Source organism: Ursus maritimus, unplaced genomic scaffold (genome assembly GCF_017311325.1).
Source record: "Ursus maritimus isolate PB19 unplaced genomic scaffold, ASM1731132v1 scaffold_5, whole genome shotgun sequence".
NCBI classification, from domain to species: Eukaryota; Metazoa; Chordata; class Mammalia; order Carnivora; family Ursidae; genus Ursus; species Ursus maritimus.
Window position 1 is genome coordinate 15,678,420 of NW_024426663.1, and position 25,331 is coordinate 15,703,750.

A 25,331-nucleotide genomic window follows, 5' to 3' on the forward strand; every position below is an offset into this window, starting at 1 on the left:
GGGCAAACGTGTAGGATATGCTCTTAGAAATTTCCCACAATTGTTCAATATTTCTTCCAGAAATTTTTTAAAAATCAGAAATCAGAGGAAAAGAAAAGGAGAATTTCTCTCTTAAGTTACTGATGTTTTACACAGCAGCGCCTCTTTGGTTGCCTTGCTAAGACCAAAATCTCCAGATTTTCTGATGCCCAGAGAGTAATTTCTACCATAATAGTTTTTACCTGAATTTGTGGGCCCCTTGGGAAGTGGTCTTAAATTCCAGTGGGCAGAAAACTCAACTGGGGCACTTGCTTAAAAGGCGTCTGGTGATGGCAAGGATTATTTTTAACAATTCAGAAGGTCTTGGGCCACAGTGTCCAACAAGAGCCATGATGGACTTTAGGTGGTTCTGGTTAGCCCTGAAACTATGACTACATAGATTTTTCTCAACGAGAGGGTGTCTAGGGATTTAGGAGGCTTTAATTAGTTTCTCAAAGGGGTCTGCAGAATACGACGATGCTGCTAGAAGCAGTAGTTTACAAGTGGAAGCAAATACTGGTAAAATCAGTCACATAGCCGGCAACAAGAACCCCCCACAAAAGGTCTAACAATGGCAGGAAAGACTGCAAGGCAGACATAAGTCCTCAAGGAGTGCTGTAATCTAGAGCAGGGTGCCCTAAACAGCACTGCTGTTTGAGAAAATCCCGAAAGTTCATACATTTGTTAGTGAACAGGTGTTCGTTGGTCAAAAAAGCTTGAGAAACATTGAGTTTTTAAAAATTTACATTACTACAAAATTAAATAGAGAGTTACATATGGTAATTTTCATTGCGAGTCACTTTAAGTAGTCTTTAGTACGAAGTGATTCCGAAACCTATTTGATCATAGAATCCTCTTCAAATGAAGTTTGAGAAATGCCCTTTGATGAGGGGCAGACATTCATCTTTCAGTGCAGCATATAAAAAGTAACTTTTATCATAACTCTTGTCATGACGAAAAGTTTACATTGTGTTCTGAACATTAAATAAGAAAGCAGGGAATTTTGTACTGTATTTTAGAAAATGTTTTATTAAAATAACGTAGAGGGGGAAAAAACCCTCAACATGGACTTATTCTTTGTTAGTTGATGGTAGATTAAAGTCTTACCCTAAAATGGCAGTTGAACGTTTATCTATAATATTATTAGGATTTAGGAGAATTTTGTATTTCCTAAGAATCATAGAACCCATCCTATATTAGAATGAAAATCATTATTTCAGGTATTTTATAGCAATGATTGGTGGCCAGCTAAACATAGTTGCCAGTGTATAAGCCTGTATGTCCAAAATTTCCTGAAGGAAGATACTTGCATAGTGTTTAGGAAAGAACAGATAAAGGCCAGATTAGTTTAGAGGGGAAGGTGAGTTGATTGTATCCAGATCAGGTTTTCTGGGGAGGTGAGTTGGAGGAGAGGAATAAATAGAATGGTGAAAGAAGGAAAGAAAGATTAACTGAGTGAAAGCAAAAGTAAAAGGGGAAACTTTTTTCCTAATCTGGTTGACAGTGAAGAGTCTAAGGAACAGAAAAATAGATATGTATAGTCAAATAGAAATTGTGACCTAAGATGTGATGATTAGAACACTAGTCCTGGGAGATACTATGAAGAAAATAAGACAAGTTTGGGCTATGCTATTTCATCCTTTGTGTTTAATTTTGCTTTAATTGGACTTTCACAAAATGAATTTATCACAGAATTATTTTTCCATAAATTAAGAACCTTCACCATAGCCCTTGGGAGAACACTGAGCTAATAGTAATAGGAAATAAGGATTGCTAATTAATGGACCTCTACCATAATCATTGCTTCTTTGGAACAAAAATGATTAGATTTAGGTCATACATTTAATTTTGTCCCCTTTCATTATTAAGTTATAAAGATGCATTGAATTGAAATGGATTTACCATTCAATATTGTTAAACTTCTGGAATACAAGAATTTTCTAAATCCAGGTCATGAAGGGAAGACCTCTTCGTGTAGGATCCTCAGACCCTACATAATTTTTAAACAGGTAGCACTGCTAGGTTATAGTGTTTTGACTCTTAAAGGTTTTTTTTTTTGTTTTTTTTTTGAGAGAAGGGGGTGCTGCTTTGTTTACTTTATAAATCAGTACTTCTAAATTAGAATGGAGCTGCACAAAGCCTTCTTAATTTCTAGCTAAGCTATTAAAGAATGTTTTTTTTTTATGTTCAGTTAGCCAGCGTGTAGTACATCGTAAGTTTTTGTTGTAGCGTTCAACGATTCATTAGTTGTGTATAACACCCAGTGCTCATCCCAACACGTGCCCTCCTTAATACCCGTCACCCGGTTACCCCATCCCTCACCCCCATCCCTTCTCTAACCCTCAGTTTGTTTCCCAGAGTCCAGAGTCTCTCACGATTTGTCTCCAGAATGAGGACGAATTCTTAAAGTCTGAAAATTTGACTTATAAATATTTAGTTCCAAAAGGACATCTTTAAGATTTGGAAGGGTAAACTAGCACCTCCAACCGCATGAGCAGAGCTTAAAAGAAATCAAAGGGGCAAAATGAGAATCGAGCAACAGCTAAATGATGCACAATATATTTATTCTCTTTTCTTTTCATTTTTGGGTCATGATTTTCATGGCCAAACCTTAGCTATTTGCTGATTATGCATGTTTGTGTTCTCTGGCATGCCCGTGGAAGAATGATGGGTGTGAGCAGGGCTGTTTAGAGAGAGACTTTAATGTATATGGGCCTAACATCAATTTAGAGATGAAATAGAGTTTTTGTAGGTACTTGTGGAATTTTTTTTTTTTTTTTTGAGCCTTGTTTTACTCTTTAAGAACAGGACTCAATTCCACAGTTTAAGTTGGCTGACACGTCTCTCTCAAATTATCTGCAAAGGTCCCAAGACATTTTCGGTTCTCAGTAAAAACCTCTACTGTATGGTTACAAGTCTGATGCCAACATTTTATAGTTTAACTGAAGTGAAGTGGATTACCCATTAAATTGGTATGTTTTTTAGAACCTTCCTTTTAAATCCATGTGATGAAGGTAATGTTTTTTTCACATGGAATCACCAGGCCTTACATTATTTCCAAGTGGCATTCTCAGTATTTTCTCACCAAATGCACTTTATGCTTACTTTATAAGAGTTTACAAATTTTCCAATTTGTCATTAAGCCTCAAGGTAGTTCTTAAATACATGTTTTAAGAAGTGACAATAATAAAAGAAGAATTCCTTAAATTCTTGAAAACTTGGTCCCAAGTGCCATTTAGTGAGGTTAGCTCTATTCTCTATATGCTTAGAGTTTAAGTTTCAAATGGTAGTGTGATATAATTTTAAAAGAAAAAAACACTAATTATAAAAGGGAAAAATCAACCTTTGTTTAAGTTTTTTTGTTCTCATGAAAGAAACTGATATCACAATTATTTAGACAGAAGTTATTTTTAAACATAATTTCGTGAATTATGTAGTCTAGATTCAACAACTAAGTTGCTTCTTTTTAATGCTATAGGAGAAATGCTTCTAAGGTCTTAAAAACTCATATCCTTTGTCTAGTCATTTTTTCTTTTAAGTGAAATTTTTATTTTAACTTCAGACTTACAAAAAATGTCGAGATTCCTCAAATGCTAATATTTTACCGTATTTCCACATTTGCATTCCCTCTCTCTGAAAACCGTTTTTTTCTGAACTGAGAGTAGATTATATATATTTGTCCTTATATACTTCAGTGTGCACTTCTTATTTTTCTGAAGACTTTATTTATTTGAGAGAGAGAGAGAGAGCATAAGCAGAGGGAATAGCAGGCAAAGGGAGAGGAAGAAGCAGACTCACCACTGAGCAATGAGCCCACGTGGAACTTGATCCCAGGACCCTGAGATCATGACTTGAGCTGAAGGCAGATGCTTAACCGACTGAGCCACCCAGGCACCCCCAGTGTGTATTTCTTAAAAACAAGGGCATTCTCTTTCATAATCACAGTATAGTTATCCATATCAGAAAATACATAATCATGAAATAAGAGCATCAGATTGTAGACCTTACTCAGATTTCACCAAATTAACCCAACAGTGTTCTTTATAATAAAGTAAAATAAAATAAAATACCGATCCTGTATTGATTTCAGTTGTCATGTCTTTTTTGACTCCTTTTGACTAGAACATTTGCTAGTCCTTGTGTGTTGTGACATACCACTTTTAAAAAGTACAGACCAGCCATTTTGTAGAATTTCTGTCAGTTTGGGTTTGCCTGATGTTTCCTCATGACTAGATTCAAGTTGTGCCGGACTTTTTAAAAAATAGAATTGGGGCTCCTGGGTGGCTCAGTCGTTAAGCATCTGCCTTCGGCTGAGGGTGTGATCCCGGTGTTATGGGATGGAGCCCCGCATCAGGCTCCTCCACTGGGAGCCTGCTTCTTCCTCTCCCACTCCCCCTGCTTGTGTTCCCTCTCTCGCTGGCTGTCTCTCTCTGTCAAATAAATAAATAAAATCTTTAAAAAAAAATAGAATTATATAAGATGTGATTTTACAAACAAATCACATTCCCATTTGTAACTCTGAGAATCAATATAATTATTTAATTGTCATATTTGCATCAAACAGAATACTCATCTCCAGCTTCCCAAAAGAAAAGACACTTGTAGGAGATTTTATATGCATTTCTTAAAGAATAAACTTGGTTTAATTGTTGATCTTATTAGTTTTGATGGTTTATGGAATCACATAGATTGTTTCAGTATTTACTGAGACAACAAATAAAATGTACAAATGTAATAGTGTTGATCTTCTCTTTTCACAGTAACTTCTGAATGCCCACAGAAAGGAAGAAACTTTTTCCTCTCCTTTGAGAAACTCAAATTCTTATCGCAACTCATAAAATCCTTCTTGAAACTGGAAAAAAATGTTGAAGAATTATTGGAAGAAATATTTGTATCACTCAAGACACCCAGAAATATTTCAGGTAACATGCTCTTTTGTTTAAATTTGTAAAGCTGTTCTCTCTGTTTTCACTTCCTGCCACTGAATCTATACTATTATTTGAAAAAAAAAAAAAGCATGATAGAATTCTGTAAATATATGTTAAATATAATACACACCATAAAATTATGTTTTTATCCTTTATCTGTGGCAAATTCCATAATTTTAATTAACAAAGCATTATAAGTCAATTCTGGATAATAATCTTTAGATGGAATCAGATTAATTTTTTTTTTTTTTAATTCAGAGAAACACAGCTTGGCTTATGGAAAAAACAAGCATACTGAATGATCTAGTAGTCTTCTTCTGCTACTAGCAGCCAGATGACTTTGCGCAAAATATTTAGTTTCCTTAGACTCCATTTTCTTATCTTCAAAGTGATGGTGCAGGACTAAACTCACTTTCTCTTTGTTTTCTTTTACTGTTACATGTTTCAAATTTCAGTATGTTAGGTAGGACTGTGAGCATTAAATGATATAGTGTATGTATTGAAAAGAATGTCTAATAGGTAACAAACAATCAATAAAGGTGAACTGTTGTAAAAGTAATTCTCATTATATAATATGTTGGTTTAAGTTTTGTTAGTCTTAACGAAGTCCTTCTGAAGAAAGCTATACCATGTATGTTAAAATAATGTTTCTAACATTAAAGGTAGAATTCAAAGGCGTAATAGTTAAGATATGTTCTCTGTATTCATATCTATACTTACAAATATTTTCATCTATATCAGAATGAACTACACAAAGTTCTCTTTTACATGATATCATGTATCATTTTAAGGACAGTAAATAATAGCTTGTGGCTGCATTTGCAAAATAAAGTGAGGGAACCAAATGATTAACTATCAATCAAAATTTCAAAACCTGATTTCTTAGTAAGGAATTACATTTACTTTAATATGTTTACTTTTGTATTTCCTTATTTATTTTGCCTGGGTAAATAATGTTGGAAAAGATACAGGGTTGAAGTTTCTTTTCTATTAAGCATAGCTTATTGGCCTTCTATGTGTCATTAAGTTTAAGCGGCACTACTAAATTATAAAGTAGATCATTTTTTCAAACTTGGAGATAATTTGAAGAAAAATGGAGGTGGGTTTCAGGTTTCTAAAGCTGACAAAAAGTCAAATAGGAAAATAATAAAAATATAAGACAGAATATATGAAAAGTAAAAGACGGAATGGAAAAGTAGATTTAATTAGGAGATAATATGAACCCTAGACAGTCTCCTAGATTAAACTGACTGGGCCGAAGAGAGATCTGAGTAGATAAATTTTTGGTTGACATGTTGGTGCCTCAAGCAGTTGACACTTGGTGTTGCTACTCATTCATCACGGCTGGCTGAGATTTTACATCTCTCATCCACATCTCCAGCAGATCTTTTCTGAAGTGTGGCTCAAGAAACAGAGCAGACTATGACACATCTAGACTCCTACCTCTTGGGACTCCTATTGTTTTGGTCCTAGACCAAGCTCTGGAGAAATTAGGTGAATTTTAAGAACTTTATTCCTTTAGAGGCAGCATAGATTCAAAATTAAAGTTGTATTAGAGAAATATTATAAAGATACAAAACTCAAATGGCCATCAATTGAAGCAAAGGTTTGATATACTGATTTTGGAAAAAGAAGAAAAAGAAAAATTAAGGTCAAGCAATGTTGAGACTTGCAAATGCTGTCTATTTGAGGGAAATAGTTACCATTCTTGAATAAGATCAATGGAGAAAAAATATAATTATGCTACAATATACTGCCTTACCTAAATTTGTCATTATATAAGCAGCATGGCAGATAAAAGTAACTTCAACTTCACATTAATAAGAATGTATTATAGAAATACAGTTGTGGGTTATTGAGCAATGTACGTGGAAGGAATTTTAAAGGACAGGTGTAAGAAATGTCTTAAGTACTAGACCTTCCCCGTGTGATATCTGTGTTCTTCATTGTTGAAATTCATATTTTTTTATAACAAAGCTAAGATTGATTTAATCTGACATAACTTTATATAAATGTCTCCCTTCAAAGAATGATCTTGAGGGAAATTGTCAGGAAAAACCTAAATGTTTTATTCAGTGTAGCCAACTTAATGAATTCTTATCAAAAGCATTGGTTTCTTAAATCAGGAAGGAAAAGATTCCTTGAAATGGATGATTAAAGAAACCAAATGCATCTTAAGTTATCCTGATAGTTAATGTTTTGCTTGGAAATCTTGTGTGGGAGGAAATAAGAGAAAAAAAGATCAAGTCATTTGGTTTCCTGTGTATTTCTTTTGATTGGAGCATATTTTGCTAATAAAGATCTTGGACAGAGTCGCCTACTATGTCCATGTAACCAAAACAATGTGATGAAAATGAGGGCTTTTTTTTTCTTATTGTCCAGATGTTTTAAAAATATCCAGGTGCTTAACATCACATAGAGAAAATATAAAGATGATTAACTAAATATTTTACTTTTTACTTTGATGTTTACTATTATATTGTCAATTTAGCTAAATTGGCAAGTGCCCTTAGTAATTTGAATATGATGCAATAGATTCTGTAGAGACATAAGAAGTATTTTCAGAGAAAGAAAGATATATAGTTATAATATTTATTTACTTTTTTTTTTTTTTTTTTTTTTTTTGGTCATGACTTGATGGTTTTCTATTTTGGTCATTTCAGGAAATGATAGGACATTATTTGGCTGTTATGGTGCCTTATGGTATTTCTTTTAGGTGATCATATCTTCTGGAGTGGCCTCGGGTTTGATTTATGGAGCACTTCTAATGCTCCCTTGGAATACAGTTGTTCTTCGGGCAGTTCCTCAAATTTTCCAAAGGTGGCATCTGAGATTTATCTAAACCAGGAGGTTTCTTGGCCCTCATTTTTCTTTAGCCCCAGCAATGACAAAGAGCAATGGCTGCTTCAATTGGATGTAAGAAGAACACTTAGGGTTTGTCTCAGAAGAATCAAAGATTTCAGATCTTCTGAAAGATTGTTTGTACTCTTAGGGGGTCTTAAGAGGGGTCAAATGGCTTCTAAGAGTTCCTTAGCTAGATGGTTAAGGGATTGTATTAGGGAGGCGTATGTAGTTAAGGTAAAGAGGCTCCTAGGGTTTGTAAAGCTCATTACACTAGGACTTTAGCTGTTTCTTGGGCAGAGAGGTCGAAGGCTTCCACATTGGAAATTTGCAAGGTGGCCACCTGGGCTTCTCTTCATACTTTTTCATAGTATTATCTCTTGGATGTAGTCTCTTCCACAGATTCAGCTTTTGGTGGGAGGTTGCTTGTAAGCCAGAAAAGAACAGTGAAGAAAAGAAAGACTTGTAGTTCCCACTTAGAGCTGCCAACAAGGCAAGTTGCTTTGTAGTGCACACAATGGGAGCCTATGAAGACCAATTTGGGTGTGAAAGTGGATGTCACAGGGAAGTACTGCCAACCTCTACTCTCTATGAAAGAAAGCGGCAGTGTGGAAACTAACCAGAAATGTAAAATGAACCACAGAGAACTCTTTAGGGGGAGAGTGTTTAGCAGCTGGCATTCCTGTGACCCTCTGCTCTCTACTGAGGTCCTTAATCTGGGCATGCTCTTAAGGAAACCACTGTTGACTGCATACAAATAAGTGTGTTTTAGAGTGATGAGCCAAACATGGGCTACTTCACCAGACAATGCTAATAAGTGTATAGAGTTTTCAATATATATTTAAATAGATGAAATAATTTGTCACGTGTTCACAGAGCTCATTAAGTTTGACAGTGCCAAATTTTGATATTGACCATTTTGAATTCCAAATAAATACAAAAATACCACAATTCATTAAAACCACAAGATACTTATTAGTCTAGAACCAATCTTACTAATAGTGTCTTAAAATGATCCCTTTTGCTCTATATATAGGATCAGATTTTTAATTTTTTTTTAATTTGGGGGGAAAGATTATATTCATAACTGCTTGATAATTCATTTTCTATTAGAATTGCTCACTGGCAAAAGAAGTCTTGGGAAGCTTATCTTTTTTTTCTTTTCTTATTTATCTTGAAAATAGGCAAATGGTTTGTACAAACATCAAAGCATGTTACTTTGAGTGAATAAGCATAATGTATTTGGAAGTGAAATGATAAATATAATTAACTTTTTTTTCTGAGTCTTAAACTATAGCTGCACAACGGCAGATACTTATTTCCAGAAATAGATCTGCAAAGCCCATAGTTTGAACTAGTGTTATTTTTCTAGAGTTAAATATCTTTTTGAATTAGCTGATTTTATGAGCTCTCTGTAGAAAAGATGACATTAAGAGTCTAAGCACTGTCCCTTCATGTCATTAACAAATTGATCTTTATTACTTTTTCTTCTTTAAAATTTGTTTTGAATAGTAGTCGATCCGTATAGTAAAACTTTGAACAAGACGGAAGAGTATATAGTGAAAATTGAGTCTTTTTCCACTCCAGTTGTCCAGTTTTCCTTTCCAGAGACAACTACTTTTTTATATATCCCCAAGTTTAAATAACATGAAATCTTGTCATACAATGCATTCTTTTTTATTGACAGTTATATAGAAAGATCTCATTCTTTCTAATAGGTGAATAATTTTCCAATGGCACATGTACCATAATTTAACCTGTTACTCATTGACGAACATTTAGGGTTCTGTTTCCCTCTTCATTTGCTACCACAAACAATGATACAGCATATTTCCTTGAACTTTGTCTTCGTGCACATGCATATCTGGACAGTTAATTTCTAAAGTGAATTTGCCAAGTGAAAAGATAAGTTAGTTAAGAGGATGAAAAGACAAGCCATAGGCTGAGAAAAATATTTGCAAAACACATATCTGATAAAGGACTTGTATCCAAAATATACAAAGAACACTTAAAATTTAACAAGAAAATAGCAACAAAAACTCAATTAAAAAATGAGGAAAAGATCTGAACAGACTCCTTACCAAAGAAGATATACAGATGGCAAATAAGCATATGAAAAGATGCTCAACATCATATGTCATCAGGGAAATGCAAAGCAAAACAAAGGGATACCACTGCACACTTGTTGGAATGGCTAAAATCTGAAACACTAACAACACTAAATTCTTAAAAGGATGTGAAGCAACAGGAACTCTCAGTCATTGCTGATGGGAATGTAAAATAGTATAGCCTCTCAAGAAGATGATGTCATTGTATCTTACAAGCTAAATACTGTCTTATATTATCCAGTAATCACACTCTCAGGTATTTACACAAATGAGTGGAAAACTTATGTTCACATAAAAACCAACACATGAATGTTTACAGCAGCTTTATTCATAATTGCCAAAACTTAGAATCAACCAAGATGTCCTTCAGTGGATGAATAGATAAATAAATTGTGGTGCATCCAGACAGTAAAATATTATTCAGTGATAAAAATAAATGAGATACCAAGCTACAAAAATACATGGAGGAATCTTAAATGCATACTGCTAAATGAAAGAATCCAATCTGAAAAGACTATATACTATATGATTCCAATTAAGTGACATTCTGGAAAAAGCAAAAGTATAGAGACAGTAAAAAGATCAGTAGTTGCCAAGGGAAGGGAAGAGGGGGAAAGAGGTGAATAGATGGAGCACAGGAGATTTCTAGAGCAGTGAAATAATTTCGTATGAAACAGTAATGGTGGATGCATGTAATTATGCACTTGGCAAAACCCACAGAATGCACAACACAAAGAATGAATCCTTAATTTCAAAATGAATTAAAGACCTAAATGTGAGACCTGAAACCATAAAAATCCTAGAACGGAGCATAGGCAGTAATTTCTCTGACATCAGTCCTAGCAACATTTTTCTAGACACGTCTCCTGAGGCAAGGGAAACAAAAGCGAAAATAAACTATTGGGACTATATCAAAATAAAAACTTCTGCACAGTAAAGGAAACAATCAACAAAACTAAAAAGCAACCTGGGAGAAGATATTTGAAAATGACATATCGAGTAAAGGGTTAGTATCCAAAATATAAAGAACTTATAAAACTCAACACCCAAAAAATAAATAATCCAATTAAAAAATGGACAGAAGACGTGAATAGACATTCTCCCAAAGAAGACGTCCACATGGCCAACAGACACATGAAAAGATGCTCAACGTCACTCATCATCAGGGAAATATAAATCAAAACTATAATGAGATATCACCTCATACCTGTCAGAATGGCTAAAATAAAAAACACGAGAAACAACAAGTTTTGGTGAGGATGTGGAGAAAAAGGAAACCTTTTGCACTATTGATGGGAATGCAAATTGGTGCAGCCGCTCTGGAAAACAGTATGGAGTTTCCTCAGAAAGTTAAAAATAGAACTACTCTACAACCCAGTAATCAAACTACTGGGGATTTACCCCAAAAATACAAAACCATTAATTCAAAGGGATACATGCAGCCCTATGTTTATAGCGGCATCATCTACAATTGCAAATTACGGAAGCAACCCAAGTGTCCATTGATTGACAAATGGATAAAGAAGATGTGAGATAGATAACGGAATATTCTTCAGCCATAAAAAGAATGAAATCTTGCCATTTGCAGTAACATGGGTGGAGCTAGAGACTATAATCCTAAATGAAATAAGTCAGTCAGAGAAAGACAAATACCATATGATTTCATTCATGTGGAATTGAAGAAACAAACAAAAAGAACAAGCAAAAGAAAAAGAGAGAGAGAGACAAACCAAGAAATAGACTCTTAACTATAAGAAAACAAACTGATAGTTACCAGAAGGAAGGTGGGTGGGGGGAATGGGGGAAACGGCTGATGGGGATTAAAGAGTGTACTTGTCCTGATGAGCGCTGAATGATGTATGGAATTGTTGAGTTGCTATTTTGTACACCTGAAACTAATGTAACACTGCATGTTAACTGTACTGGAATTAAAATAAAAGCTTAATAAAAAATGAATCCTAACGTAAACTATGCACTTTAGGTAATAGTAATCAATATTGGTTCCTCAATTGTAAAAAGTATGCCACACCAGAGGCACCTAGATGGTTCAGTCAGTTAAGTGTCTGACTCTAGATCTCAGCTTAGGTCTTGATCTCAGGGTCATGAGTTCAAGCCCCACAGTGGGCTCCTCACTGGGCGTGGAGCCTACTTTAAAAACATATACACATAAATATACCCCACACCAATGAAAGATGTTAACAATAGGGGACCTGAGGGCATTGAGAGAGGGAGTGAGTATACGGAAACTCTGTACTTTCTGCTCAATTTTTCTGTAAGCATAAAATTTTCTAAAACATAAAGTCTATTAATTAAAAAAAAAGTACGGACATTTTGAGAGAGTGCCAACCGTTTGTCACATCTATTTTAACTGCTAATGATATTTTTGTTATGCAGAATTTTTTTATGCAGAATTACGTTATGGCTTCTGCATTTTGTGTCGTTCTGAAAAATCTTCTCTACTGAGATCTTTTAAAAAAAAATTCCATATTTTCTTTTAATGGCCTTATAGTTTCATTTTTCTTTACTTTAAAATCTTTCATTAATCTGTATTTTATTTCAATATTAGAATTAATTATTTATAGTACCATTTTTATTAAAGACATAGTAAAATGCAAGCCATAGAGAAAGCATTTTAGGGGCGCCTGGGTGGCTTAATTGGTTAAGTGTCTGCCTTCAGCCCTGGTCAGTATCCTACGGTCCTGGGATCAAGCCCCGCATTGGGCTCCCCGCTCCTTGGGGAGCCTGCTTCTCCCTCTCCCTCTGCCTGCTGCTCGCTCCTGCTCCTTGTGCTCTCTCCCCTATCCTTCCCCCCATCAAATAAATAAATAAATAAATAAATAAATAAATAAATAAAATCTTTAAAAAAGAGAGAGAGAGAGAAGGCATTTTAGGTTAAATGGTATAACACTGATCTAAAACCCTCTCTATGTTGTGGTGCATGTTGACAAATGAAGCAGGCTTCCTAAAGTGCAGTCCATAGGCCGTTGGGGTTCATGAATGCACTGTGCAGGAGGGCCCGGGAATCATGTGTGCGTGAGGGTGTGAGTGTGTGTGTGTGCACACCTACCATGCAATCATATTGTGCATTTTGGATGGAGTATTCTGTTGCTTTAATCAAGTTCTCAGAAGTGTTCACAAATCCAGAATGGTTAAGAACATTGGAGTTGAGGAAAACTTTTCCTCACAATACATAAACTCCGATAAAATTTCTAAAAAGGATACTATTGCTTACCAAATGGAGTATTTACCTTTCTAGAGAATGCTTTCGTAAATTGTACTACTTAGGAATCACTCATGATTATGCTCATAGCCACATTTAGAAAAACAAAAACCAAAAATCCCACACATCTTCTAGATGATTGTATCAGTCGGAAGTCCCACTGATAAGAATCAGTAAGATTTTGAACCTTGTTTGCTCAGGACGTAAGCAGAAACTGATTCTTAAGATTCTAAAATTTAAAAAAATGCATCAAAAGTGTGTAATTGATCATCACATATCAAGTCTAAGCAAAAACAAAAGGTAAATGCTAACTCATTCATTTCAAATTAAACTATAATTAGTAGAACCCTACTGGAAAATTGGAAAGATTTCTTTTTGTCATATTTTTTAAATTACATTTTCGTAGCTCTATTTTTTCCCCATGGAAAAGACTTCCTTGATTCTAACAGACAAAGGTGAGGAAATACTTCCATTTTAAAAGATAAAGATCATTTCTTATCCCAGGGTTTGTGTTTTTCTGATGGGTTATTGATATACTTATTAACAGCGTAATGTTTCCTGATGTGCTGATGTTTACCCGTGTGCTTTTGTTCTTCCTCATTTCGAGAAAGGAAGTATTAATGTGCTAAGGAACACCACCATTTCTTAAATGCATCATTCTTAAGTTTAGAATTCAAATTTTTAAATGAACAAGGAAATTAACGTTGCTCTCTAATCCTACGTTATCAACATGAAAATGTATTGATGACAGGGATCTATACTTTACAGATTATATATGCATGTATATCAAATATGAATATAAATAGCTTATAAATGTCATCAAGTTGTATGTATGGAATGGTGCTCTATATATTTTGATCCTGTAGTTACTGTAATGGTGACATCACCCTACGTCTTGTTGACTGTATTCTCTGCATCTTGATATATGTGTATGTTGTCTGTACTAGGGACAGAGCTTTCCTACCTAATTAATTTTAACCTGAGTCTATTAATTCCATCTGCTGTGCTTTGTTTTTCTTAATGTATGTTTGTGTGTTTTCTTTTCTCTTGCATAGGAATTTTGGATCCAACCAGTCATGAAGTCGTAATAGAGAAACCTAGAGCAAATGAAACCAGAGTTCCTTCGGAGCAATTGCTATTGGTGAAAGAGGTGAATGAGGAAAAAAGGGTGCTATTTTTTACTCATATATAACAGCATCATATGTCTGTAAATCCATTATGAATCAAAATATCTTGAGTTGTTTTTTTTTTCAAAGATTTTATTTATTTTTTCGACAGAGATAGAGACGGCCAGCGAGAGAGGGAACACAAGCAGAGGGAGTGGGAGAGGAAGAAGCAGGCTCCTAACGGAGGAGCCTGATGTGGGGCTCGATCCCATAACGCCGGGATCACGCCCTGAGCCGAAGGCAGACGCTTAACCGCTGTGCCACCCAGGAGCCCCAAAATGTCTTGAGTTTTATCCTTTGCCACTAAAGAAAAAATTCCTGGTTGAAAATTAGCTTATAAGTTTTGGCGAAAATTAACTTTAGTTGGGACCCTGCTCTTATGCACATAAGTGCCCTGCAGGAAGTAGGGCACTGCAAGGGAAGCAATCTTTGTTTTTAACGAACAGCTTGAACTGCTCTGTTATTTTAGAGTTCCTGCCTCCGCCTGTTTGCTGTCCCATCCTTGACTACTCTCCTGCTCCGTTTTATGTTGTAGAGAACTACACCCTCCAGGCTTCTTGCTTTCTGGCTTCTGGGGAGTTTGTGCCCATGGAAGGCAGTGAAGGTAGACTGGAGGGTGGAGAGAGAGAAACCAGAGGACTTTGTCCCCTCTCTGTGTTTCAGGAAACATCTCTGGTGGTAGGGGTGACTCTGCCATCTCCTCCAGGGACCCTGCTCTCCACACACAGCTCCACCTGTCAGGTCTGCCTTACCTTTAACTCACACTGGTGGCCCCAGCAACTACACTCCCACATACAGTCCCTTTTCTTGTTCCTCCAGCCCTAGAAGCGGCAGTGGCTTCCGACTCTGTGAATATCTGTCTTGCTTCATATCTCATGTTCGGCTCCTCAAAATTCCATCACTTCAGTAACTAACGCCCTCCAATAAAATTCTTCCTTTTGAAATACCTAGTGTGGTTTCTGTTTTCTGAATGGATCTTGACGGATATAGCAGGTAAACATTTTAAAGGGCAAAAAATGGGCACCCGTGTGGCTCCTTTGGTTAAGTGTCTGCTTTCGGCTCAGGTCATGATTCCAGTGTCCTGGGATCAAATGACGCTTCAGGCTCCTTGCTGACTGGGGAGCCTGCTTCTCCCTCTGCCTCCTCTGCTCCCCCTGCTTGTGCTCTCTCACTCTCTCTGTCAAATAAATAAATAAAATCTTTAAAAAGAAATAAAAAATAAAAGGGCAACCCCCACCCCCAGAGTTATAACAGAGTTTCAATTCAGAAAGGAAGGGAAATAATAAGGAAAATGGAAAGTTATATATTATGCCTTAGCCAAAATCAGCATATGTATTAAGAAATTAGCTTTAGGTAATAGGAGAAGGTATCTGTTCTGTGCACAGGAGAGAAAGCCACATTATTTCCTCTTTCTTCTTGGATCAACTAGTAAACATTTTCTATTCTAACTAGATGTGTGTGGTGTCCCACATCAGATGGGAAGAGTAGAAGTAGGCAAATAGTATTTCATGAAAAGAACCGTCTAGGAGTTGATTTGAATAGTAAAAATTTCCAGTTTTCTTTTTAAGAGCGGCTCTTAATGTGCTTGGTTTTCTGTATTTTGAAAAGAGAATTCAGATGGGTCAAGATATTGTAATCACATATAAATTACCATGGACAAAGGTAATCATCATTGCACAAAATACAGTATTGTCACTGTAGTCATGGTATTAATGGCAATTTTCACCAGAACATATTTCCTTGAATGAATGAATGAATGAATGAATGAATGGTTTTAATGAGTAGACATGCCCTGGTGGGGAGAACAAGAAGCAGAGTTTTGTTGTTGTTTTTAATTTTCATGGAAGTAACTTCCTTTTTACATTTCTCTCATAAATGGGTCCCAAGCAAGTACTATTAGAGCAGAGAACAATACCTGTGACCCTTCTGAAGTTTCACTTAAAATAAAGGAGATTGTATGAGCTAAGTAGTCTCAATTATTGACTAATTTTAGGCAAAAATAAGATGAGAAATGTTTCTTCAGGCCCCATGATGTTAAAGGTCCAAATATCCTTTAGAAAGAGAAGTTAAATTATAATATAATTTCATACGAAATGAAAATGAGAGCCACTTTTTTATTTTAAATTTTGATTTTAGATTTGATTATTGATTATAGTCATGGAATTATATGGAATTTTAGCTCTAGAAGATGAATCATCCTTATTACTTTGTACAGTATATACAGAAAGCACTAAATAAATGCTGACTAGGATGTATGTATAGGAAAAGTAAGCTAATGATCATAGACTGAGAGAAGTTTTGACTGAGAGAAACCAGAAATCACCCAAGTCAGCTCTTTTACTTTTCTAACCAAAGAACTGAGAGCCAGAAAAATAGGTAATTCAATCAGGTATATTGAGCCTAGGGTCTTCTGAAGTTGGGTAAGTGAATTATTACAGTAAGCAAGATTACACTGAAACAGGGAAAATTTAATGCTAAGCCTGGGTTCACCGACTACCCATAATTTTTTAGACTTAAGAGAACATTAGAGGACTTGGGGATAATATACATTCATAATTATACTGAGCCCAGACCCCAAGAAAAAAGAAGACAAAACACGACCAGCCCATTTACTGCATCCTCTCCCACTCCCCCAACACAGAGCAATGCAAATAATTTTAATTCCTCATTTCTTGGAGCAAAAGTAGTGAAGAAACTGAATAAAATCCTAAAGAAGTAAAACTCTAGAAAGCTGCCGTGATGTAATCTCTCTGAGAAATTTCTTGTTGCTCTTTTTTGGCTTGTCTGGATTTCTGAGAGTGAAAAAGAAATAAAAGGTTGAATATTAAACCCGGTCTTAGGTTGCAATACTTGTTAACAATAAACTATAAAAAAGACTATAAAAATCTAATTTAGGCTTTATTAAATATATTGAATTTAAAGGTTGCTTTATGTGATAAACAGCAAATGTAACTTTTAACTCTCATAAAGATAGTGTTATTGAACTATATTTAAAAGATTAAATTTTGAAAAAAGTTTTTGATTAAATCTACTGATGAATTAAAATGAAATGCCAGTATATTACTCTGTGTAAAGAATACACATGTTTTTGTATATTGCTTTATTCACTGGGTAATATTTTTCAGGTTGTAAGAATGGTTTTTGCCATTTATCAAAGAATACCTATATTCAAATGCTGAAAGAAAGTAATAATTTTATATCTATAACAATATGAACACTTGTTGCTGAGTTAAGATTAATATGACTTCATATAAATTTATATTTCAGGCTACTTTACTAGATTTTGCTTGGCGAAGTGCATTTAAAGAAGTGTCTCTTCCCATGGCACGTTGTATAACAACAGCAACTGAAGATTTTTCCACAAAAATTCTCCAACAGGAACTGAATGAAAGGTCTTTGGCTGTAACCTGTGCTATGAACCTTGTAAACGTGCAGCAAGTTTGGCAAGACAGTCATTTGGTTCCTGAGGAGGATCAACCAAAGAAAATTGCAAAGGCAAGTGTCAAATGAAATCCTTCCAAACTATCGACGCCATAATGAGATTTTTTTTTTTTTTTTTTTTTAAATATAAGACATTGCAGGGCTCCTGGGTGGCTCAGTCGGTTGAGCTTCCGACTCTTGGTTTCGGCTCAGGTCATGATCTCATGGATCATGGGATCAAGTGCTGCGAGGGGCTCCGCACTCAGCAGGGAGTCTGCTTGAAGATTCTCTCCTTCTGCCCCTCCCCCACTTGTATTCACTGTCTCTCCCTCTCTTTTAAATAAATAAAATAAATCTTTAAAAAAATAAATATAAGACATTGCAAAGGGAATCTATGGAACATCTTGGCAAATACTTGGTATTTAACCCAATACCAGATTGCTTCTCTGGTGTCCACGGGCCACAACCACTGTTAGCAAAAAAGACTGAAACCTGTGGACAACTTGTTGCTCTGTGAGTCTGAGACCCCTAAAGCAGAGGCTTCTGTGACGTCATAGGGAGATGGGAAAACTACTTGTTTGAGCTATACCTTTGAATGATTTTGGGGGAAATTTAGGAGGTTGAAAGACTTACTGTCTTTTATTGGTCTAGGCAGCCTCTAAATCTTTATTTACGCGTAATGCACATTCTATTCCGCTAGCGTCCGTCCTGCATCTTTATGTGCCTTGAGAGCCACAGATCACACTGAGAAAATAGGAAGTAATTACTCAAATAAATAAATACAGTTACTCAGTATTAAGCCCACAATGAGTTCAGCAACTTAGGACTGGAATGTTTTTAAAAGAGCATTCTTGGGGCGCCTGGGTGGCTCAGTTGATTGTCTGCCTTCAGTTCAGGGCATGATCCCAGGGCCCTGAGATCGAGCATACATGGGGCTCCCTGCTCAGCACGGAGTCTGCTTCTCCTCCTCCATCTGCCTCTCCTCCAGCTCATGCTCTCTGTCTCTCAAATAAATAAAATCTTAAAAAAAAAAAACAAAGAGGGGCACCTGGGTGGCTCAGTCGTTAAGTGTCTGCCCTCGGCTCATGTCATGATGCCAGTGTCCTGGGATCGAGCCCCCACGCTGGGCTCCCTGCTCAGCGGGGAGTCTGCTTCCCACCCTCCAGCTGCCCCCTGCTTGTGTTCCCTCTCTGGCTATCTCTCCTCTGTCAAATAAATAAATAAAATCTTAAAAAAAAAAAAAAGAGCATTCTTGAAGATGACCTACTTATTTGGCTACTGCCATCCTGAGTTTCCACAACATTCCCCTGGGAACACTGTTGGCAAATTGGGAGTGCAAGCAAGTTTTGCCTTCCCATCCCCCATACTTCCTTCGCCATTAAGAAAGAGTAGATTCATAATAACGACTGAAAAGCCAGGCACATCACTTCTGAAAGTTGCTGACTCCTTACCAATAAGAAGAGGCCATGTGGTTGTTTCTGATACTTCTAGATTATTTAAATTAAATCGATAGACCTTATGTATAGGTGGTGATTAATAAGAAGATACTTAATGAAAATTCAGCAAAAAAATTAGAATAAGTTAAAAATAATGCAGTCATATTAACATCAAGATTAATATCAACAATACATGTTTTTCAAGTTCTATTAACTACAAATAAAGTATTGTCATGTAAAGCTACTTCATGAGTTTTTCATAATGTCTGGAAAGCTTAAGGTTGGAAGGTTATATAGAGAGAAGCATCCTTTTGCTATTTCCTTATTTGACATAAAACATTTAACTTTCTACAAGAAACTGAGAAACTGATTATTATAACGTTGTGTCATTATATTTATGTTTGATGCCAAATTCATTATTGAGGAATTTGGCTCCCCTGTGCATAAATTACACGCTGTCAGAGTACAAATAACCCAGTGCTACGTTTATTTCTCCCTAGTTTTGTTCTGACATCATGGAAAAACTTGACACAATGCTTCCACTGGCTCTTGCATGCAGAGATGATTCTCTCCAGGAAATTAGAGCAAACTTTGTGGAGGCCTGTTGTGAAGTGGCTACAGCTGTCCTGGCGAGACTGCAAGAGAGAGTCAAGGAGTTTCCTTCCAAAGCACCCCTGACAAACTTACACACGTTGCTCTCCACGGCGGTCTATGTCTTCCAGCATTTTGCGCAGTATGATAATTTGATGAAAGAAAATACTAAGAAGTGAGTGTCATTTACATTAAGTTGATAGCCATGCTTAAAGGAACGTGTAATCTTTGGATATCACTGGAGTGAAATTTTGATGATAATATTCGAGAAGGAGAAAATGATAATGAACATGGTGAATTATGTTCATTTGTCTTAACTTGAACGTGTCAAAAAGGTGGAGCGTGGGATCGATTAAACCAGATACATAGATTAGGAAGAAAGACAGCTAGTCTTTCTAAAGGCTTATTCCAGAGAGAAACCCATACATTTTCCATATTCTGATCTGGAGCACCCATTTTCTGCGTGCTGTTTATGACCTGACCAAACAGACCCTCTCCATTTTGTAAGGCACCCTACACTGATGACCCTGGAAGAGAAAACTAAGCTTGTTTTTGACTGTTGTATACATAGTTGTGAAATAGGCACTTCTTTCTTTTGTTTCTAAGCAAACAGGATGTTAGGACTACTTAGAAAATAAATGCATTTTCCGTCTATGCTCTTGACTAATGTAAATGCATTTCAAAGCATCCATGTAGTAATAAGCTATCCTTAATATCTGAGCAGAAAGCATCTCTCAGTCTTTTTTTTTTTTTTTAAGATTTTATTTATTTATTTGACAGAGAGACAGCCAGTGAGAGAGGGAATACAAGCAGGGGGAGTGGGAGAGGAAGAAGCAGGCTCCCAGTGGAAGAGCCTGACGTGGGCTCGATCCCAGAACTCCGGGATCACAGCATCTCTCAGTCTTAATTCTCATGTATTCGTAGTCTATAAAGACTGTATATTTTCTGGAAATAGGATAATGACCACATGGTCTTTCTGGAGACTCTTGTACCCTCTAGGAGACAGCACAGCCCCTTGCAAAAGGACCACATGCACCTGGCTGTCCGGCCTGAGTCCGACAATCTCTTCTGTATTCCTGACACAGCATTTGTAGTCCCTTTGTTAGGAGAGAAAGCACGAGAAAGTGTGACATAAACAACTAAAGATAAAAGTAAAATAAATTTGGCTTGATGCAGAATGTAGCTCTGATATTTCTTTAATTCCCGTAAGTAGTCAGTCAGATACGGTGAATCATACTTGAATTTATAAACAAAATGTGCCCGAAATCACTGTATTTCTGCAGAATATTTTAAAACAGTTTATGAGATAATTGACATCTACAAAATTACAATTTTTAAAACAAAAAGAGTGTGCTCGTGGGACGTGTGATAGCTTTATAAAAGTTGGTTCTGACAAATGCATGTTGTTCTCTATAATAACGATACCCTAATGCCTAAATAATGCACTGATCTCTAATAACAGGCTTACAAAGAATACTTTTATTTTTGAATGATGTATTGATAATGCAGTTTGTCTCAAGTTGAAGTGCATATTTGTAGAACAGCAGATGTACGTTTTCAAAGGACTTGCAAAACAAAGACCGGCTTTTTTTTTTCCTTTCTTTTTTTTCTTTTTTTTTTCTTTTTGGAAAGTGAATGTGGATGCAGACTTCAGCATTAGGAGGAAATGAATGATTGATATCTAATAATCAAAACCATTTGTAGTGCTGGAGATTGTTACCGCCTACTGCACAGGCCTTAAATCTCTGTCTCTTTGATCATTCCCTCTGAACAGACCCATATTCCTGGTGCCTGTCCAAAGATATCAGGAATTCATCAACACTCTCCAGTTTCAGGTTACGGACTACTGCGTCAGAGTTTGTGCTACAAGCATTTTACAGGACGCTGAGAGCCACCACTGGGATGACTACAAAGCTTTTTATGAGGTGTGAAGTTAAGTTTACTATCCCTCCTTTTTACACAAATATGTTTTACTGCCTACCTGCTTTCTGGCTAATTAGAAACATGAGCTTGGCATTACTAACACACGAAGGCTGTTAGGATAATATTTTTTAAATATTGAATTTGTACTTAGGAAAAACACTTTTTAAAAACCTGAAATAGCTAGACATCAGAACTCTCCTTCTGCTTAAAAGTAAAAATAACTTAATTTGAGCTGCAGCATGTGCTATCTAAGTTGGAATATAACGGGATACAATGAAAAGTCAAAGAGATAATGCCAAAATGCTACAACTTTATATTTTTCCCCAGAGGGACCAGTTGTGGGTATTCCTGCACTTTTTTTTCCTTATGTATTTCTGTTTTTGCTAAATGTCTTTTCTGAAGCTGCTTTATTCTTTGTACATATATTTTCCCCGCTCATTATATGTTCTTATGAGGGTGCTTTAAGACCCATCTGATCATTTATAGCTTACCTATTTTCATTTAGCCCATGTTTTGAAATCCCAAATTTCCACTGAATTAAAGCCTAATGATTCCCAGTACAAGCAAACCCAGGATCAATTAAAATTATTCATCATGAGGCTTCATTAGTTCCCCTTCCTCTCAATCCCATTGATTATACATAAGCCCCAATATTTGAAATTCCTTGAAGTTGATTTCAGGGCAGGGTGAAACATTTATAATATCTTAATAAAAGATAATCAGGGTTTTTAAAAAATTCACCAGTCAAGCCCGACTTCATTAGCTTTCCCAATTTACCCTTTTCCTCGGGATTGAAGCTTATGATTCTTGTTTTTCCTGACTGTGCTGATCGCTGTGGAGTAGTGGGAAAAAGAGAGTGGAGTATTATTCAGGGGAGCCACTCTTGTCAACTCCCCGACACCAACACCGAAGGTTCCTGTGGCTCTATTTATGCCTGAGTTATTATCATAATAAATGTTGCCATAACAGAGAGAAGTAGCTAAGAAGCTCTTTTCGAGGGCTTTCCACTTTTTCTAAGGCCATTTCATCTCTCCTTTAGAGGCCCTTACCGGATAGTTTTTCTCTTTGCAAGAGCATTCATACGGGGTTTTCCAAACCTGCTGTACTTCAAACAGCAGTGAGCAGAGTGAGCGCGGGAAAGTGATGGCGCAGCTGGCAGCCCGAGATAAGAGTAAAAGTATTGGTCTTCCCCTCTCTTGGCAGCACCACAGCTTCCTTATTTGCCTTGAGGTAAACAGATTGAAAATAAGTCCATCTCCTGTTTCAAACCATTTCAGTATGTTAGTGTACTAATGAGCAATTTTATATGATGCTTTCATTGAGGCACAGGTATCGTTTCACTCTTATGTCCAACGTCGGAGTTTGATGTTTTCTCTTAGACAAATTGGGAGCTAGAAGAGTTGTACGGTATAAATAATAAGTGGATGCACTGAGAACCTGTTATTGAAGTTACCAAGTATTAAAAAGAAAAACAACAAATTACCATGTAACATGCAGCTCTTAGATCTTATGACAAGGCTTTAGCTTCAAAGACGGAAATAACGAGATAGTTACCCTGTGATTACATGGTATTGTAGCTTCCATATACTTACATGGTCAGTAGTTACAATTTAATTGCAGAGTTCGTGGTTGTTATTTATGCTCAGGAAAATAAAGTGATACTGCTTTTCTATTTACCAAAAATAAGAAACTTCTAAAAATAGCACAGATTTTAAACTGTTTTGACAACTGGAGTACTTGACAATGGTTTTATCCCGTCCCCTGCACCCTTTTCTTCTCCTCTCCCCATTATTCCAGCTGATTTGTGAAACAGGACTGGTGTGTTTTTGGCAGGGCTGTTCTGAGAGGAAAGGAGATGAAATCTGCCTGAGTGGAGGGGAGGGGTGGGATAGAGAGCTCAGGGCAGCCTATCGCCATGTGCAGAGTGTAGTAAGGAAATAGTGAAAGAATTTACAAGATATGAAAGAGTATTTCCTTGTGTTTTGTGATATCAGTCGAGCCCTCGATACATTATTTCCCTTTTCTAAACTGTCAGGTTGCGAGGGTCAAAGAGTTCGATATCTTTTGGATGAGGTGCTGGTCAGATGGCACAGTGGGTGTTCAGATTACATGTTTAAAATTAAGCCTTTAGTATAGTTGACATCTGCTCAATTTTAGCAACTTGTGTTTTCCAATAGTCAAAGAATAAAGAATTGTCTGTTCAAAGATAATATTGAATGGCTTATATAATAAAGCCCAGCTGCTTGTTTCCTGATATATAATCTAAATAAAAGCTCACATCTGTTTACATTATAGTGGGTCTACAAAAATAACAGATGTTTACTAGCAGAATACTTTTGAAATGACAACAAATAGAGAAACAGGTCAGAAAAATAAATGAATCACATTTAGTTTAATGAAAACCCTTGCATACATTACAGTTATACACACTTTGAAGAGAATTGTGAGAACGATGACCAATTTGGAATATTTTTAAGTAAACACAAAGTTTATATTTTAAAAAAGTCTCAAAATAAGTATTTTTCACTTTCAGGGAAAGAAATCTGCATGCCTAGTTGCTTTTATTGTCTCATTTATTGATAACTATTAAGGAAATTGGTTTTTATTTTTAAAAATATGAGAAATCATGTTGGCTACATTATTAAAGGCACCCGTCCATTGCCATGGAGAGAGTTAGTGTAAATCATTCATACTCGTCATTACATCAGCTGGGGCAATTTTGCTTTAATTAACATAGAACACAAAAGGTATGACAAAATCAAGCTTTAAAACTCCTTTCTTACTTCAGGAAATTTTAAAAAGCACTCCTTATCACAGAACACACAGCAAAGAAAGTATAAGAAACTCTAATTTTGCTGCTTCCACATGAATTTTGTGATTTTTTTCTTTTTTTTTTTTTTTTAAAGATTTTATTTATTTATTTGACAGAGAGAGAGGCAGCCAGCGAGAGAGGGAACACAAGCAGGGGGAGTGGGAGAGGAAGAAGCAGGCTCATAGCAGAGGAGCCTGATGTGGGGCTCGATCCCAGAACGCCGGGATCACACCCTGAGCCGAAGGCAAACGCTTAACGACTGCGCCACCCAGGCGCCCCTGTGATTTTTTTTTCTTAAACAGTTTGATGTACGTCTAGTCCAGAAGTCAGAAGTGGTCAAAGCTTCCTCCTTTGAACTTGACTCGTGGACATTCTGATGCTGTAGTTTCCCACCCAAGTATACCAGTTCTACTAGTTTATAAACTCCATTTGAAAGTCAATAAAAATTGACCATAAATTATTCTTACAGTGACTGACTACCAAAGATTTTAGCAATCAGGGACATTATCAGAAGAATAGTATGTAAGGAAAATACTGATAGGCATATCTGCATGAGAAACTATCAACTTCTGCTATAAAAGAACAGGAGTTTTTTGTTTTTTGGTTTTTTTGATGATGTTTGTTCGAGAACTATAAGTAGTGGGCAAAGCAGGAATTTTAAGTCAAAGAGGATTGCTTAGAGATAAAATGCGAAGTTTTTCTCATTTAATTTTTGATTAGTAACAATCAGGGTAATATTTGAAAAATACATTCTACTCTTCCTATTTCAAGTAGTTGTTTTTTATCTGGTTTGAGGAAAATGAGGTCAAACTACTAGCATACCTCCCTGAGAGCCTGTTAACTCAGTAATGCTTATAAATCACTTGAG

The 25,331-nt window shown here is 36.1% G+C and overlaps 1 protein-coding gene across 1 annotated transcript in view; it reads left to right on the plus strand.

Moving 5' to 3' along the window:
- The window catches only part of KIAA0825 (KIAA0825 ortholog), a 365,682-nt gene that overhangs the window by 79,244 nt on the left and 261,107 nt on the right, over nucleotides 1–25,331 (plus strand). The window contains exons 6-10 of the mRNA XM_040622093.1: nucleotides 4,779–4,940; nucleotides 14,171–14,265; nucleotides 17,549–17,776; nucleotides 19,638–19,903; nucleotides 21,503–21,653. Coding sequence (XP_040478027.1) covers nucleotides 4,779–4,940; nucleotides 14,171–14,265; nucleotides 17,549–17,776; nucleotides 19,638–19,903; nucleotides 21,503–21,653 — 902 coding nt within the window. The remainder of the gene's footprint in view (nucleotides 1–4,778; nucleotides 4,941–14,170; nucleotides 14,266–17,548; nucleotides 17,777–19,637; nucleotides 19,904–21,502; nucleotides 21,654–25,331) is intronic.